The 17,527-nt window shown below is 36.3% G+C and overlaps 1 protein-coding gene across 2 annotated transcripts in view; it reads left to right on the top strand.

The window, feature by feature from the left end:
* The window catches only part of LOC148942302 (sodium- and chloride-dependent GABA transporter 1-like), a 191,651-nt gene that overhangs the window by 145,657 nt on the left and 28,467 nt on the right, over positions 1 to 17,527 (top strand). For both annotated transcript variants that reach the window (XM_089103634.1, XM_089103635.1), the window contains exon 8: positions 11,326 to 11,542. In XM_089103634.1, coding sequence (XP_088959760.1) covers positions 11,326 to 11,542 — 217 coding nt within the window. The remainder of the gene's footprint in view (positions 1 to 11,325; positions 11,543 to 17,527) is intronic.

Genomic DNA, 17,527 nt, shown 5'->3' with positions numbered 1-17,527 from the left:
CATTGTGTTCAGCATAGCAAAAAAAATCTAACAACTATGTCTTTGAGGATGACTTAGTCCCCCACAGTCCCTGAGGGAAGGGCTGAAATCTATTAACTTTGCCCATTGTTTACATATAATATCGGTTACTGGGAAGTATACAGACGTTATCAGGGGGGATTTTTTCTGGTGGGGGGAGTCGGGGGTTATGTGGGAGGGTCTTTCTGTGGAGGAATTTGTCATGGGGAAAGGGAATTTTCAATGAAGAGGCGCCGGTTTTCCCAGCACTATTTAAAAAACAATCAAAAATTAAATAAAAAAATAAGTTTTTCAATTGAAAGTAAGGAGCAACATTAAAGCTTGAAGAAAAGAAATTATTACGTATATGAGGAGGTCGCCCCCCCCCCACTTTCGTCAATACCTCGTTATTTACGCTAAAAAAATTAGTACTTTCAAAAGAGCTATTTACTCTAATTAAACAGCCTTTGGTATTCAGGGAAAATTCTTGAAGAATTGGAACAAAATTCGAACTTGAGCGTGAAGAGCGAGGTATTGACGAGGGGGCGAACCACCTCATATGCAATAATTCCTGTTCGTTTAAGTTTTAATGTTGCTTCTTAATTTTCATTTGAAAAAACTTGTTTTTTTTAATTTAATTTCCAATCAGGATCGAGCTTCTTTTGCGCAGTCAGGACTTGGATCGTTTTTGAACGATCCAAGAAAATTTTAATTTTTAAATTAAAATTTTAAGAAATTCTGTAACTTCTACTTAGCTCATTTGTGCATCAAGTCAACACGTAACAATGCTGAGAAATGTTTCAGCCTTGATTTAGATTGCTTTTGTGCAGTAACAGGGGTTATCTGGTTTGGTAGGGTTCAAGACTTACCTCACCATCAAGGCCGTATCCAGGGGGAGGGGTAGGGTGTTTGGACCACCCACCCACCCCCCTCCCACACCCAAATTTTGTTCTGACTCGTAGAAACGTAACAAAAATTAATATACAAATTTTTGATGTGTTTCTTAACTTTTTTGTAATCCCCCCCCCCAAAAAAACAAAAAATTCTTTAATGAAACCCACCCAAAAAAAATCTTGGTTACGGCCCTGCTCACTATTAAACTGAATCCGTGCACATTTTAGGGTTTGTTCATTTTTACTGCTCATTACAAATAACCAAACAGTTCGTGGTAACGAACTGTAAGTAAGGAGCGACCCGGCTCAATGGTAACCGAAACTGTAGAAAAAGGAATTTTGATACCAATAGATGCATCAAAAGAATGATATTTTAATGTTGCTTTCAAATATATATAAGGTTGATCAAGTTTAGTCCTACCTATCAAAAGTTACGCGCCTGAGAAAATTTGGCTGATTTTCGAAAAAAAGGGAAAAGACCCCCTAAAAGCTATAGAACCTTAATGAAAATCACACCATCATATTCAGCGTATCAGAGAACCCTACTGCGGAGGTTTCAAGCTCCTATCTACAAAAATGTGGAATTTTGCATTTTTTGCCTGAAGAAAGATCACGGATGCGTGTTTATTTGTTAGTTTGTTTTTTGTTTTGTTTTTTCCAGGGGTGATCGTATCGACCCAGTGGTCCTAGAATATCTTGGGAGGGCTCATTCGAACGGAAATTCAAAGTTCTAGTGCCCTTTTTAAGTGGCCAAGCAATGGAGGGCAACTAGGCCCCCTGCAAAGCTCAATCTTTTTCCCAAAGTCACCTGCTCAAAATTTTGAGATAGCCATTTTGTTCAACGTGGTCAAAAATATGATAAATATGTCCTTTAGGATGACATTATCCCTTACAATCCCCGGGGGAAGGGCTGAAAGCTATGAATTTTAGTCAATGTTTACATATGGCATTAGTTATTGGGAAGTATACAGACACTTTCAGAGGGGATTTTTTCTGGTAGTGGGGGGGGGGCGTGGGTCAGGGGCTATGTGGGAGGATCTTACCATGAAGGAAATTTTCATGGGAGAAGGGACATTGCTATGAAGGATAGATAGATAGATCGATAGATATATTTTCCATGTATCACTAAAGTAATTGCATAACAATCTACAAATCCCCACAAAGGCTCCATGGCCTGTAGGAGGGGGATTATGAAAAGATCAAATAAACATTAAACATTTAAACGCTTAAGATTTAAACAATATAGACATAACATTAATATTTAAACATATAAACATAAGCATTTGAACTTTTAACATGTGAAGCATTTGCTTCATAAAACGGAAAAAAAAAGGAGAGTTCACTAAATAAGCTTTATCAAACTATTGGCAGCAGGCAAAAGTAAAGAAAATTAATCACATAGAGACAAATATTTTTTTACTAGTCTTTTGAAGGTGCCAAACGAGTGGCATTCTCGAGCCGAATCGGGAAGGGTGTTCCATTTCAAATGACACGCAACAAGAGGATTAAAATCGGATCTTATTGTTGGTGTATGGGGAATTTGGATATTTAGATAACTACGGAGTTGATAATTTGACCGATCAGATACAAAAGAAGACGTAAACCTAAGTGACCTAGGAATATCACCGTGGAGCTGAAGAAAAGCGAAAGACGCACAGGAAAGAATATAAAGTTTTTTAATATCAAGTAACGGTTTAGTTGACGAACGATTTACATCCTGGATATGAATTACAGCTTTATCATAAGCATTCGAAAGCGGATTGAGAAAAGCAGGGAAAGTAGACATCCATATGACTGAACAATATGAAACATAAGAATGAATTAAGCTATGAAATAGGATTCTTAGAATTGGTCCTGCAAAGATATGTTTTAGTTTTCTTAGAATACCGAGGTTTCTGCATACCTTCATTTTAATCAAATCAATAAGGTGTTTGAAAGATAAATTTGCATCTAGGAGGATACCTAGGAAACGGACATGGCCATCCTTTGGTCTATTAATAAAGCCTTTGGATATATGAATTTCAGATAATTGAGGGCAAGCCTGGGATATACGAGAAAAAACTAAAAAACTAGTTTTAGAAACATTTAAGGAAAGAGAGTTAGCATCAAACCAAATTTAAACTCTATCAAAGAGGTCCACTAACTTTGTACGAACCTCATCCTCTGTTCTCCCAGAAGTAATAAGGGTGGTATCATCGGCAAAAGTAACAAGAGAATCCGAGGTATGCAAACTATATTTATGGGTAAGGGAGACTGTTGGATGACATAGACGACAGCAATAAAGAGGATTTTTGTTTCTAACTGCAAAAATTAGGTCATTTATATAAATTAAAAACAGTGCCGGCCCTAAAACTGACCCTTGAGGGACCCCCTGGTCAACACTTGATGGTGAGCGAAAAAATGGATCAACAGAAATTATTCTACCAGACAAAAAAGACTTGAACCAATCAAACGCACTACCTCTTACGCCAAAATGAGAAAGTTTAAATAGAAGAACACTGTGGGTTAAAGAATCAAAGGCTTTACGAACATCCAGAAACAAAGCAGCAGGAATCAAATGGGAGTCTGTGGCAGAATGAAGATAATTCAGTAAAACTGCACAAGCATGCTCAGTCGAATGATTTGCTCGAAAACCAAATTGAAAATCGTGAAAAAAATCTTTAGATGTAAGAAAATTATTAAGACGAGAAAGCATCGCCTTCTCAAATATTTTGCTAAACACAGACAACAAGGAAATTGGCCGATAGTTGGCTGGATCATTTCGTGTCCCCCCCTTATATAATATGATGACTCGAGCACGCTTGAGACTACTCGGGAAAATACCATGCTGAAAGGAGAGGTTAATAAGTTTTGTTAAGGGATAAATAATGGAAGGAAGTATGAACTTAATTACTTTAGTAGGAATATTATCAGGGCCAGACGACGAACAATTTTTCAATCCCATAACAATTTTAGCAATTTCTTTCTCCGTCGCCGGTTCCAAAAACATTGACTTCATACAAGGTGGCCCAAGATAAGACCTGAAGTTGGATCCTGAAGGAGAAGAACCAACAGCCGAAGCGGTCCTTTTACCAATATTCGCAAAATATGAAGTAAATGCATCTTGAACATTCAGTTCAACTTCGATGATTTTGCCATCGAGATCCAAAAAAGAAGGGGCTGATGGAGACTGAAAAGAGGGCCTAAGCACAGAATTTATAACCTGCCAAGTTTTTCGTATATCTTTACCACAATCTGAAAAACAATTAAAATAATACTGGGACTTGGCCTTTTGACGCACAAAATTATAAATATTCCTATAAATTTTAAATCGCTGAAAGCAAATAGATTTCATTGAAGGGCTAGCAGACTTAAAGGCCCTCCAGAGATTATTTTTTCTCCTACAACTCCTAAGGAGACCAGGGGTCATCCAAGGATTTAGAGGAAAAGTATTCTTAGACTTACGATTAGAAGGGGAAACAGAACAAGTATCAAGAACAGCATCTTTAATAGACTCATAAATAGTATAAAATAAAATACAAAAATCAGAATCACTCTCAAAACCACCCCAAGAAATTTCTGCCAATCTTAACCTAAGAAGCATCAATTCCACTTCACCAAACCTAAAAGGCCTCTTACCAGACTCACCAGTCCTCTCAATAGTCAGTTTATCAAAACAGTATCTAGAGTTAACAGGGAAATGATCGGAAATGTCGCTCACTAAAACACAATTTTGGATCAAGGTAGCCGTACAGAAAATATTGTCAATCAGAGATGACGTACTCTCTGTTATGCGAGATGGGATACATACAGAAGGTAAAGTACCTGCGGCAAGCATGGACGACAGAAAATCCAAAGATACAGAAGACTTTATATCTATCAAGTTTATATTAAAATCTCCCATAATAATTAATTCAGTCGACTGCTTTAGGATGGTATCCAGTAGATCATTAAGGGTGTGTAGAAACAGTGGAATAAAGCCACTAGGAGATCGATAAATAATACCAACAATTAAGTCCTTACCTCTACATTTAATGTCTACAAAAAGTGACTCAAAGACACCTTCGATATTTATGGATAAATCCATTCTAAGAGAATATGGGAGACTATTAGAAATATACAAAGCAAGACCACCCTTGGCCATCTTTTATCGATTCAGTCGTTCCATTTTATAACCTTGCAAATCCAAAGCATATCATTTTTAGAATCTAAAAAAGTCTCACATAAACCAACAACGTCAGGTAGCCCATCAGTAACAATCTGTTTCAGATGGTCAATTAAATAACAAAGACCCTGAATATTCAACTGGAGCACTGAAAAATATCCATCCCACTTGACAGCCTTCCTTAGACTAGAAACATATTTACTTATTACTGCGTGGTTCACTCCGGTCAAATCACTATTGAAATGTCTGATAGAATTATTAATAATGCATACAACATCTAACAGGTTATTTTCAAGCTCAAAAAGTCGTCCTACAACTGGGGGCGTTTCTAATTTGCCAGTGAAAAAAAAGACAACAGTTTTTAGATATGGAATTAAGTCATAAAATATACATGCACACACAAAAAAAAAAAAATAAAAAGAAAGAAAAAAAATATCTAAGCAAAATCTGCAAATTATTAAATCTTTCGTATCATTGATTGAACAGGGGGTTTGACCAAAATGTGCCTATGGTAAGTACTTGAAATTTTTCGACGGAATCTCCAGCCGCATTTAAAACTCCATGATGCTGTTTTGTTAGAGTTTTTGACAAAAATATTCCACTTTTTGCTAGTTTAGTCTTTGCTTTGAAAACAACTCGAGCTAATTCCATATTTTTGAAGCGTATCAGCACTGGAGACACTCTAGATTGATCGTTAGAGTCATTCAAACTAAAGCGATAAACATTTACAATATTATTGACTTCAAAACCAGGGACCAGCATCTTGTCTTTAATGATAACCGATACTTCTTTCTTTAGATCATATCCCGGCCTCTGCCTTACTCCATTCATCACTAAGCAATCCAACATCTTTTCTTGTTCAAAATCATCCACTTTCGATTCCAATGACAAAATCCTACTTTCCAAGCTTTTAACCAAAGCAAATAGTCCTTTGAGTGATTTTTCTATTTCTTGGAATTTTGGGTTGTAATCAATGGAAATAGCATCATGAATTTTTTTTACTATAATATCCGGTGCTTGTTTTGCTGTATCAGGGTCTGTTAGTTTAGCCTTAACTTGACGGGAAATATCAGCTGTAAGATTCACTTATGTCTGATTTAATTCATCCTGGGTAAAAGCAATTTTTTGCAGGATTAGGCTAGGTGCCAGTGAGTCTTCTGCAATAACGCTCGCTGGGTTTAATGCTAGATAAGTAGGTGATGACGATTTATAAATGTCTGGAAACGAATCTAATTCGGTATTTGCTTTACCAACATCTTTTTCCTTTCTTTTGCGAGTACTAGGGTTATCCGAAAGTAATTTCAAATTAGACTCTGCCACTTGGTGCTCAGAATGATCGCCGTAGCAAAATACTGTACATTTCCATAATCCTTTCGCAACACTTTTTGACTGCAAAACAATTGCTGGCCAAGGGGGGTAACTTTTGAAACTAGCGAGAACAATATCAAAAGGCTTGAATTTTGACATGAGCGTAACAATGAAAATAAATAATTACTTATCTTTGAGTTGGCCAATTAATCCAGTAATTCGCAAATAATTTCAAGTAACTGCAAGTAGTCCAATCATTTCAATGCACGATTCAGATGATAATAGTGCTGAATACTAATCCAAAGCCACAATCCATAAATAATCCTTAAGCCGTAATCACATACAAGTCACTTGTGCAATCGGATTTCCCAGCATTATTTAAATAAAGATCAGAAATTATATATAAAAAAACAAGTTTTTTAACTGAAAGTAAGGAGCAACATCAAAACTTAAAACGAAAAAAAAACATTACGTATATGATTTGGTTCATCCCCATCCCGTAGTTCATAAGAGCTATTTATTTTAATTAACGGCATTTGTGATTAAGGGGTCATTTTTAAAGAATTGGAACAAAATTCGAACTTTAGCTTAAAGAGCAAGGTATTGACTAGTGGGCGAACCCTCTAATATACGTATTAAAAATATAAGAATATAGAGGTTCTTTACGTAAGTTAATTCGTAAGTTACGTATATTTATTACGAATAAAAACGTTTGTAAATAAAATTAAACAAGTTTCGAGAAAGCCATTTAATCGAACAAAAGTAAAATTAATATTCAATTTTTTTTTTTTAATCAGTCCTGTAAGGTGAGCCAAAATCAAATCCTGCATCAATTCAAAAACGTTCAAAAATTAAATTTAAAAAAAAACAAGTTTTTTAACTGAAAGTAAGGAACGACGTTAAAACTTAAAACGAACATAAATTATTTCGTATATGAAAGGGGCTGTCCCCTCCTCAACGCCTCGCTCTTTACGCTAAAGTTTGAATTTCTCACAACTCTATTTTTTTTAAACAATGAAAAACTTCAGCATAAAGAGCGAGGCGTTGAGGAGGGGACAGCCCCTTTCATATACGGAATAATTTCTGTTCGTTTTAAGTTTTAACGTCGTTCCTTACTTTCAGTAAAAAAAAAAATGTTTTTTATTTAATTGTTGGTAGAAAGGAGATTTTTCATATACACATTAGAGAAACTAGGAAAATAAATACAGTACCATAAGATTTTTAAAGGACTTTATGAGTACAAGTGAACTGTTTCTACAAGTGAGATGAACAGCTCCAAGAAATTTATTCGTGAGGCGATGGGGCTAATGTCCAGAAAATTAATTTCTCAATTAATATTGAAAAATATTAATGCTATATTTGAATATAGCATTAATATAATTATATATTATATAGTATTAATATATTATAATAATATAATAAAATATGCATGAGGATACTAAGTTAAAGCGCTTACATATGGTAAAAGGTGATTATTTCCGGAGCAAAATATTACTTAGTTGTAAACAGATCTTACTAAGAAAAAGGGGGCAAATACCCAGGGAGCTAGGCCTTTGTTGCATTCTTAATACCTGCGGTGGGTCATTACCCTCTAGACCCGGTGCTGGCACATCCCATGATGAGAGAACACAGGTAAATAAGTACACCTTGGAAAACAACCCCCTTGGAAAGCCCCCTCAGATAGTAAGGACCGTGTTAAACCAACCCACAGTTTATATAATTAGCAGTATGATCTTTCCCTATCTCACCCATTATAAAAACCCGGACGGAGTTGCGAGTGCTCCAGAGAACTTATAAACATAAGCGGCATTAGATCTTTTCACGGGTAGACAAAGTATAATCACCTATGGAACAAGTACTGACAAAACCACTTGGCCGGCTCAATAATAAGTGGACAATAAGTGCACAAATAAGGGGGAGGAGCTTTTTGTTCGCACCGAGAATGAAGAGCCAGAAATCATCTGCGATAAACTTACTGGTAATTATATAAACTGTGATCCACAGTTTAGAGAATTATCCAGTAAGTTTATCGCAGATCATTTCTGGTCTTCGTTCTCGGTGCGAACAAAAAGCTCCTCCCACTTATTTCTTCACTTATGGATCAGTGTGTTTGCGTCTATCAATGAGAAATGGTTACAAAGTGCATTATTCGTAATAGCGGGTTTCCACTTATTTCCGATTGTTTCGCGTCTGACTTGTCTATCCATGAAAAGATCTGATGCCGCTTATGTTTATATCTGCAAAAACGTTCTCCGGAGCACTCGCACCCCGGTCCGGGTTTTTATAATGGGTGAGATAGGGAATGATCATACTGGATAATTATATAAACTGTGCTGTGAACCAACCAAAAGCGTAAGTTCAGTTTGAAATGCTAGCCATGGATGTTAGTTAGAAATATATGTTGGCTTTTTTATTACTGCTGCCAAAACGCTATTGTTTATGATGGATTGTTGGAATAGTTGAAAATAGTATTTCCACTCTCTTTCCAGTTTAGCTTCCTTAAAATGTCAGCTAAAGTGCCAAGGAAAGTAAAAGTTAAATCTAATTTTTGGAAGTGTAAAGTGACCGAATGAAAACTTGCCCAGCTATATACATCTCGAGATACTAGGGAAAACTCAGTATTCTAGGGAAATTCAAGTTTTTAACAAAAAACAGAAATCCTTATGCAAATATGTACTTTATGACAGCTGTGAGTATCAAATCAAAAAGGTAAAAAAAGAACCTGGCTAAAAAATCAGCACAAATAACAACTTTTAACATCAAACAAATTCAGGAAGTAATAGAGCATAGCGGAAATTAATATCAAATTCAACTAAGAAATTTTTATTAATTATATTCTTGGTTCAACGTAGTAATACTGACACAAATATGACACTGTCCTAAAAACCTCAAAATCTTAGTTTAACTAAAAGAAAAATTCTTTGAAAACCATATTTTTAAGTATAGAGACACCTAAGTTAGATATGGCGGGGGGGGGGGGGGTCATTTTAATGTCCTTGGTAATGTAACTTTTTATCAGTCCAAGCATAAAATACGTCAAGTTTTAAACCATTACTGCTTCTGGTACAAAAAAAAAAGAAAAAAAAACCCAGTAATACTAATATAACAATAGCTACTTAATTTTGATGAGCGTTGCTACTGCAGAAACTCATTTTGCTATCTAGGAGAATTGTCCCTGGGGGAGAAGAGTTTGTCTACTAATTTAAATTCAAAGTAGTTCTGAAATAAACTTGATAAATCGATCCTTTTGGAACCTCTTTTAATATAACTTGTGTTTTTTTAGAACGTATTCGTAAGTTCTAATATTGAAAACAGAACAGTCGGTTCTTCCAAAAGGAAAAAGTACTAAAGGGTTTTTCTAAGAAAATTTGATTTTCTAACTGACAATCTAAGTTATGAAAATTGTCGTCGAGTACCAATCTGGAGTAACAATTTCCAATTCATTTACAATTTCAGGATGTCAGGCTAGCCATATGGTTGCACAGTGGATTGATCTCCTTGTTGCTATACAGGGGGAGGGGGAGGGGGTATATTTCATAGTAGGTGAGCCAGATTTACCGGCATTATTTGAAAAACGAATAAAAGTTATGCCATATATGAAGGATTGTCCCCTCCTCAATAGCTTATTCTTTACGATAAAGTTTGACTGTTTACTAAAAAAGAAACACGGGGGCTGTTTAATTAGAATAGGAATCTTTTTAAAAGTGCTAACAGCTTTAGCGTATAGAGCCAGATATTGAGGAGGGGGCGACCCTTCATATCCGGAATAAATCTGCCAAAATTAATTTGTAAATTATGTTTTACGTTTTCATGCACGGTGAGCCAAAATCGAACCTGTATTAGTTGAAAAAGTTCAGAAATTAAATAAAAAACAAGTTTTTTTTAACTGAAAGTAACAAGCGACATTAAAACTTAAAACGAACAGCAATTATTCCGTATATGAAAGGGACTGTCCCCTCCTCAACGCCTAGCTCTGTACGCTAAAGTTTGACTCTTTTTCACCGCTCTATTTTTTAAAACCATAAAAAAAACTTTATCATAAAGAGCGAGGCATTGAGGAGGGGACATCCCCATTCATATACGGAATAATTTCTGTTCGTTTTAAGTTTTAATGTCACTCCTTACTTTCATTAAAAAAAAAAATTATGTAATTTTATAATGACGATACATTTGTCAACATATGAAGAATCGTGTGTATTGTAATTGTATCTTTCTGGTTTATGTGCGAAGTAATACAAGAGACGAAAATTAACGAACAAGAGAGTAGTGAAGAACTATTGTATACAAAGTAATACGTATTTGGCAGGGATAGTCACTATAGATACATCATTGGGGGTTGCACCGTAATTGGCTGATTTTTGGTGATTCGGGGAACCAAATTTTTTTGGGGGGTGACACATAGATTTTGAGAGAAATCCCCGAAAATTTGGGGATAGTGCAAGCTTGATTTCTAATCAAGAAAATCGAAATACTTAATCATAAGAGAAAAGAAAACCTCGGACTTCGCGGTTGACGTAATAAAGAATTGCCGCAAAATTAATTCAAATTTAGCTGAACATCACCACCTCTGCCGGTGGCGGCGTGTGTGCGGTGCGCCGGCGACGTTGCAACACTTCGGCGGCGATCAACCGGGCCTCTCGTTTCCGGCGCTCGGTCGATGCGCTGGCGTGGTGCCGTGGTCTAGTCGGAACCGCATGGAGAATATGCACTAATGTCTCAGAATAATCAAAAAATGGAATATGAATATTTCAGGGTGACGCTTAAAAACATATAGGATTGAATTTGTTAGAAAAAAAATAATAAAAAGAAAGCAAGATTTTATGTTTCGTCTGTTTGTTTATACACATAAGTCCATTCATGCAGTAATACCTAAAGTTATACTATGTTAACTAGAATTGCTCCAGGAAGTGGATATCATTTCAGCCATAACATAGTTCATGAAAGCTTAAAACAATTAATACTTTATTATACTTTATTTTTTAGAGATGCAGTCATTACTTGTTTTGTAAACACACTCACAAGTTTACTTGCTGGTTGCGTCACATTCTCAATTCTTGGTCACATTGCTCTAACTCAAGGAAGCACAGTAAGTGATGTTGTCAAAAGTGGACCTGGTTTGGTCTTCTTAACGTATCCAGAGGTCGTATTAAAACTTCCTGGATCCCCAGCATGGGCCATCATCTTTTTTGTCATGCTCTTGGTAAGAAAAGTTTTTTAGTTTCCTTTAACTGCCCGTGTATTATTTAGAATTATATTACTAATTAGATTAATATATGCTCCAGATGAAATTTCCGAAGTTTTTGTGTAGATTAAGTTCTGTTGGTAGCGGAATATGTTGTTAATAGTTGTAGTAGAGAGCAAAGATAATCAATTATTTAGGGAATTTTGGAAACTAAAAGGATTTGTAAAATTAAAAATGTGTTAGTTAGCCTCAGTATTACATAGCATAATGATAATTATTAAACTGAAAACATTGTAGATGAAGTCCTAAAATTTTTATTTATCGTATGGAAAGCTATACAAATAAAAGCTCGATGTTACAGTGACTTGTTAGCAGTAGCACACTAGTAGTATCAAAGAAGTTCAATTAGTTCAATTAGTATCAAAGAAGTATCAAAGAAGTATCAAAGAAGTTCAATTAGTTATTTAGAAAATTATTTAAAGTTGAAAATAGAAGGAGCTTAAAATAAAAGAATATTAATTTAAATCGTCACCAAGGGTGTTTGCAGTCAAAGTTTGCTAAGATTTTGAATTTAAACTAAACTCAAAATGATGTGGCAAAATTTTTGTTGAAATGATTGGTTCTGACCCATATTTTGAAGCCAGAATATTCTCAGCTAAGTTTAGATCCCACTTCGTTTTTATCAGGTTCAATGGTCAAACTGCCATCAGACAGTAGTTAAATGAAAAAGTAAACCTCAGTTTAATACTAGAATTGTTGCTCTGTCATGATTATTTTCTATGTTTCGTTGCAGATAGACCTGCCCTAGGCTTCCTAGGGACATATCCCAGATATAAATAAATTCCAATGACCAAAGGGACCCAACACTTCTTTTCCTAGGGGCTATTATTTAATCTTTAAAAGGTACTCTCGGGAAAAAAATGTCAAATTCATATCTAATTCCTGGCTAACATTTATTGTTGTACTTTCCTTGCGAAAAAGTCGTGATGAGCGTTTATCACTGTATTTTCTCATCTTTAAAGGGTTTTTCTCGTTTTAATGACATTTGTTTTATGTAAAATGATAATTTTGTCCAAAATTATAATGTGGATGAAAAACGGGACTGGGCTACTGAAAAAAACGTAAATAAGTATCAAACAGTTGAAGCCTTAAATTTGGTTTCAAGTTCATACAAAACCTCAAGTTATTCGGAGAGTCATTAATAGTATCTTTTTATGGCCCTAATGCCACTTGATCCCAAAAACGTTTTGGCAGCTTATTATTAACTTTTCTTTGTAACTATTCGGTTGCCTGTTGATGCAAATTAATTTTTTCCCGATGCAACACTGTCAAGTTGAATGTTTTTCAACATTTTCTGCCATTCTTATCAAAAAATATGAGTTTCCCTTTTATCCATCCTTGCTTGAGTTGACATAGACATAGACAAAAAAAAAATGTCTATGTCTGTGTCTATGTCAATCACCGTTCCCTTTTGACTGTCAATTATTTCCGTTCAATTAGTTACCACTGTTCCCTTTTGACTCTTAAAAAGGGAACTAAAACTTTCAATCTCAAGTAGAAAGAGCTCCCTCAGAAGTTTAAACGACCAATCTTTCCATAAAAACCTTATTTCCACCCCGGGGCATAATTTGCAACATCTGCCCAATGAATTTCTGGGGTGTTGTGTGAGCCCCCAAGTTTTTATTATATAATCTTTGGTCTATTTTGGATAAAATGAATATATGAAATTCTAAAAAATTCAATTGGATCACTTTTGACTCTCAAAAAGGGAACTAGAACTTTAAATTTCTTGTCATTTGAGTCCCCTTCGAAGTTTGCCTCTTCCATAAAAACCTTATATGCCCCCGGGCATAAGTTGCAACCCTTCCGTCGGGCTCTAGGGGGTAATTTCACCCCAAAATCTTCGTTATCAGATTGTTGGACTATTTCAAAGAAAATGGTTATCTCAAATTGATTGGATGCATTTAAGGAAAAGAGGATGTGTGCGTGTGCGAGTGTGTGTGAGAGGGGGAGGGAGGATAGATACCTTCCAATCACTTTTGAATCTTAAAAAGGTAGCAAGCATATTCAATTTCCAATCAAAGAAGCTAATTCTGAAGCTTATACCGCCACTTCTTACATAAAAGCCTTATATGCCCCCGGGGCATAACTTAGAACACTTGCCCCTGGGTTCTGGGGAGTTGTGTCAAGCCCGGAGTTTTTGTTGTCTGATGATTGAGCTATATTTAACAAAATGGCTATCTCAAAATTTTTATCGGATGGGCTTGGGGAAATAGGGCATGGGGGGGGGGAGACAGTTGCCATCCAATCACTTTTGATTCTTAAGAAGTGAACTAGAGCTTTTAATCTCCAATCAAATAAGCCCCCTCTGAAGTTTATTTCAGCACCCCTTCAATAACAATCATATATGCCCCCAGGCGACACCTGCGCCTGAGCCCTGGGGGGTTGTGTCGATACGGGATTTTTTATCTGATCTTTGAACTATTTTTTAAATTTGTAACAGATACATTTGGGAAAAAAGGGCGTGGGGGGGCTCTTTGCCCTCCGATCACTTTTGACTCTTAAGAAGTGGACTACAGCTTTTAATCTCCAATCAAATAAGCCCCCTCTGAAGTTTATTTCAGCACCCCTTCAATAACAATCATATATGCCCCCAGGCGACACCTGCGCCTGAGCCCTGGGGGATTGTGTCGATATTAGATTTTTTTATCTGATCTTTGAACTATTTTAAAAATTTTAACAAATACATTTGGGAAAAAAGGGAGTGGGGGGCTATTTGCCCTCCGATCACTTTTTAATCTTAAAAAGGACACTATGACTTCCGACTTCCAATTGAATGAGCCCATTCCGAACTTTATACGACCATCCCTTCCATATTGAGTGCCTCTGGGAAAAATTAAACATTGGAGCCACAGGGCCTTAGGTTTGGTGGGGGGAGGCTTGCCACCGGATCAATTTTCACTCTTTAAAAGGGAATTAGAACTTTCAATTTCTAATCATTTGAGTTCCGATGTTTATACGACCACCTCTTCCATAAGAAAACCTTATATACCCGCTGGGCATAAGTTGCAACCCTTCCCCCGGGCTCTGGGGGGGGGGGGGTATGTTTACCCTAAAGTTTTTTCATCTGATCGTTGGACTACTTCAAACATAATGGCCATCACAAAATTTTGATCGAATGTATTTGGGGGAAAGAGGGTGTGGGGGGGGGGGGTGGATACCCCCCGCTCACTTTTGATGAATCTTAGAAAAGTAACTAGAGCTTTCAATTTCCAATAAAATGAGCCATCTCTGAAGTTTATACGACCACCCCTTCCATAAACCTTATGTACCCTCGGGGCATATCTTACAAAACTTGCGCCCGGGCTCTTGGGGGTTGTGTCGACCCCTGAGTTTTTGCTATTTGATCTTTAAACTATTTTGAACAAAACAGCTATCTCAAAATTTTTATCGGATGCAAATGGGAAAAAGGGCCTTGGGAGGGAGTGGGGGGCTAACTGTCCTCCAGTCACCTTTGACTCTTAACAAGGGCTCTAGAAATTCTGATTTACAATCGATTGAGCCCCTTTAAAGTTTATACTACCATCCCTTCCATAAGAGTAGACTTGTATGCTCCTTACATGCTCCTGGGGCATAATTTACAACACTTGTCCCTGGGTTCTGGTGGGCTGTGTTATCCGAGGTTTTGTTATACGATCGTTGGTCTGTTTTGAACAAAATGGCTTTATAAAAAATTCAATGGGACATATTTGGGGAAAAGAGGGTTAGAAGGGGCGGGGGAGTGGGCTGATTGCCATCGGATCAGTTTGACTCTTAATAAGGGAATTAGAACTTTCCCTTTCTAATCACTTGAGTCCCCTCTGAAGTTTATACGATCAGCACTTTCATAAAAAAAAAACTTTATATGCCCCCGGGGCATAAGTTCCAAACCTTTCCTGTGCTCTGGGAGGGGGGGGGGGTGTTAGGTTGACCCCAAAGTTTTTCTGTTTGATTGTTGGACTATTTCAAACAAACTGACTATCTCAAAATTTTGATCGGTTCATTTGGGGAAAAGAGAGTGTGGAGGGAGGGGGAGGGGGTAGATGCACTTTGATCACTTTTGACTCATAAAAAGGTAACTAGAACTTTCGATTTCTAATCAAGTGAGCCACCTCTGAAGTTTATACGACCACCCCATTGCATAAAAGTCCCCGTAGCATAAATTAAGACACTTGCCCCAGGGCTCTCAGGGGTTGTGTCGACCCCGGAGTTTTTTTAACTGATGTTTGAACTATCTTTAACAAAATGGCTATCTCAAAATTTTTATCGAATGGGTTTGGGGACAAAAGGGTATGGGAAGGGCTAGTTGCCCTCCGATATCTTTTGACTCTTAAAACTGAACTAGAATTTTCGATTTCCAATCAAATGACCCCCCTGTGAGGTTTATACGAGCACCCCTTCCATAAAAACCATTTATGCCCCCAGGATACAACTTGCAAAGCCTGCCCCGGGGGTTTCTTTCAACCCTGGAGTTTTTGTTATATGATCTTTGAACTATTTTTCAACAAAATAGCTATCTCAAAATTTTTGTTGGATGCATTTGGGGGAAAAGGTATAGGGGGGGGGGATGGCTAGTTGCCTTTTATTTCATTTTTGCTCTCATAACGAGCCCTAGAACTTGTGGTTTTCAATCGAATGAGCCCCCTCCAAAGTTAATACGACCACCCCTTCCATATAAAGTTCCTCTGGGAAAAATAATAATAATAAATAACAAAACATTGGAGCCTTGTGGCCTTTACTATAGGCAACACTATAGCTTTGCCTCTGATATTCGACACAAAATCTTTTGAGAATATTATTTTTAGTTTATTGTAAGATGCTCTCCAACATTCCCTAAGGATTTCGACTTAATGCCTTTACTGATCCTCAGATATCGCACGCAAGAATTTTGACAAACTGGATGCACATGAAGCTACATTCTCTATAATTGTTGACTATATATCATTACCCGTACTTGAGATGTTGCAGAAACACCCTTTTTACAGCCGGGATGCAAAGAATGTCTTTCAAACAGTTCGTGGTAACGAACTGACGAATCAGATCTTAATTTTGATTTCAAATATATAAGTTTCATCAAGTTTAATCTTACCCATCAAAAGTTACGCGCCTGAGAAAATTTGGCTGATTTTCGAAAAATGGGGGAAGGACCCCCTAAAAGTTATAGAACCTTAATAAAAATCACACCATCATATTCAGCGTATCAGAGAACCATACTGTAGAGGTTTCAAGCTACTATCTACAAAAATGTGGAATTTTCCATTTTTTGCCAGAAGAAAAGAAAGATCTGGCATACTTATGCCATCAATCTTTTGCATACTTATTGCAAAATTGAAAATAAACATATAAATTACAGTAAAATTAATTTTGAACTGATGAGCTTTTAGCAATTAATATAATTGTATATCAAATATTCAGTTTAATTTTATTAGTTCTATCCAAGACTGTTCAAGAAAAATAGCACTACTAACAAGAGTTTGGATACGGTCCCCTTCCCTAACTGTGAAAGTCTAAAGCCTACTGCGTCATTTGCGCTTCACTGAAAAACGAATTATATTACAAGTATTTTCTTTTCCAGTTTTTACAGCATTGAAAATGAACATTATTGTCAAATAAAAACTTAAACCGATGATCTTTCAACAATTAATTTCATTATATATCAAGTATTCATTCCGATTTTATTTGTACTTTTCAAGACACATATAGTTTTCAGTAAATCGCCAATGACGCAGTAGGATTTAGACTTTTACAGTGAGAGAAGGAGTTAAAATCCGAATTCTTGTTTGTAATCATTTTTGTTCGTTTCAAGCTTGATATGCATATTCAATTTAAGTTTCACCCGTTGCAAGATTTATTTATTCATTTGTATTAGTACCTATTGTATGTTTGTTTACTATGATTGTGTATTTAATTCCTGTTCGTTTTGGATTTCATTTATGCTTCAATCGTAGAATATTTTTTCTCGTT

This window comes from Artemia sp. Qi Xiang Cuo, chromosome 17, assembly GCF_049724085.1.
Source record: "Artemia sp. Qi Xiang Cuo chromosome 17, ASM4972408v1, whole genome shotgun sequence".
In the NCBI taxonomy this organism is placed as follows: domain Eukaryota; kingdom Metazoa; phylum Arthropoda; class Branchiopoda; order Anostraca; family Artemiidae; genus Artemia; species Artemia sp. Qi Xiang Cuo.
Note: the sequence above shows the minus strand (reverse complement) of the source record. Positions and strands in the feature narration are given on the sequence as shown.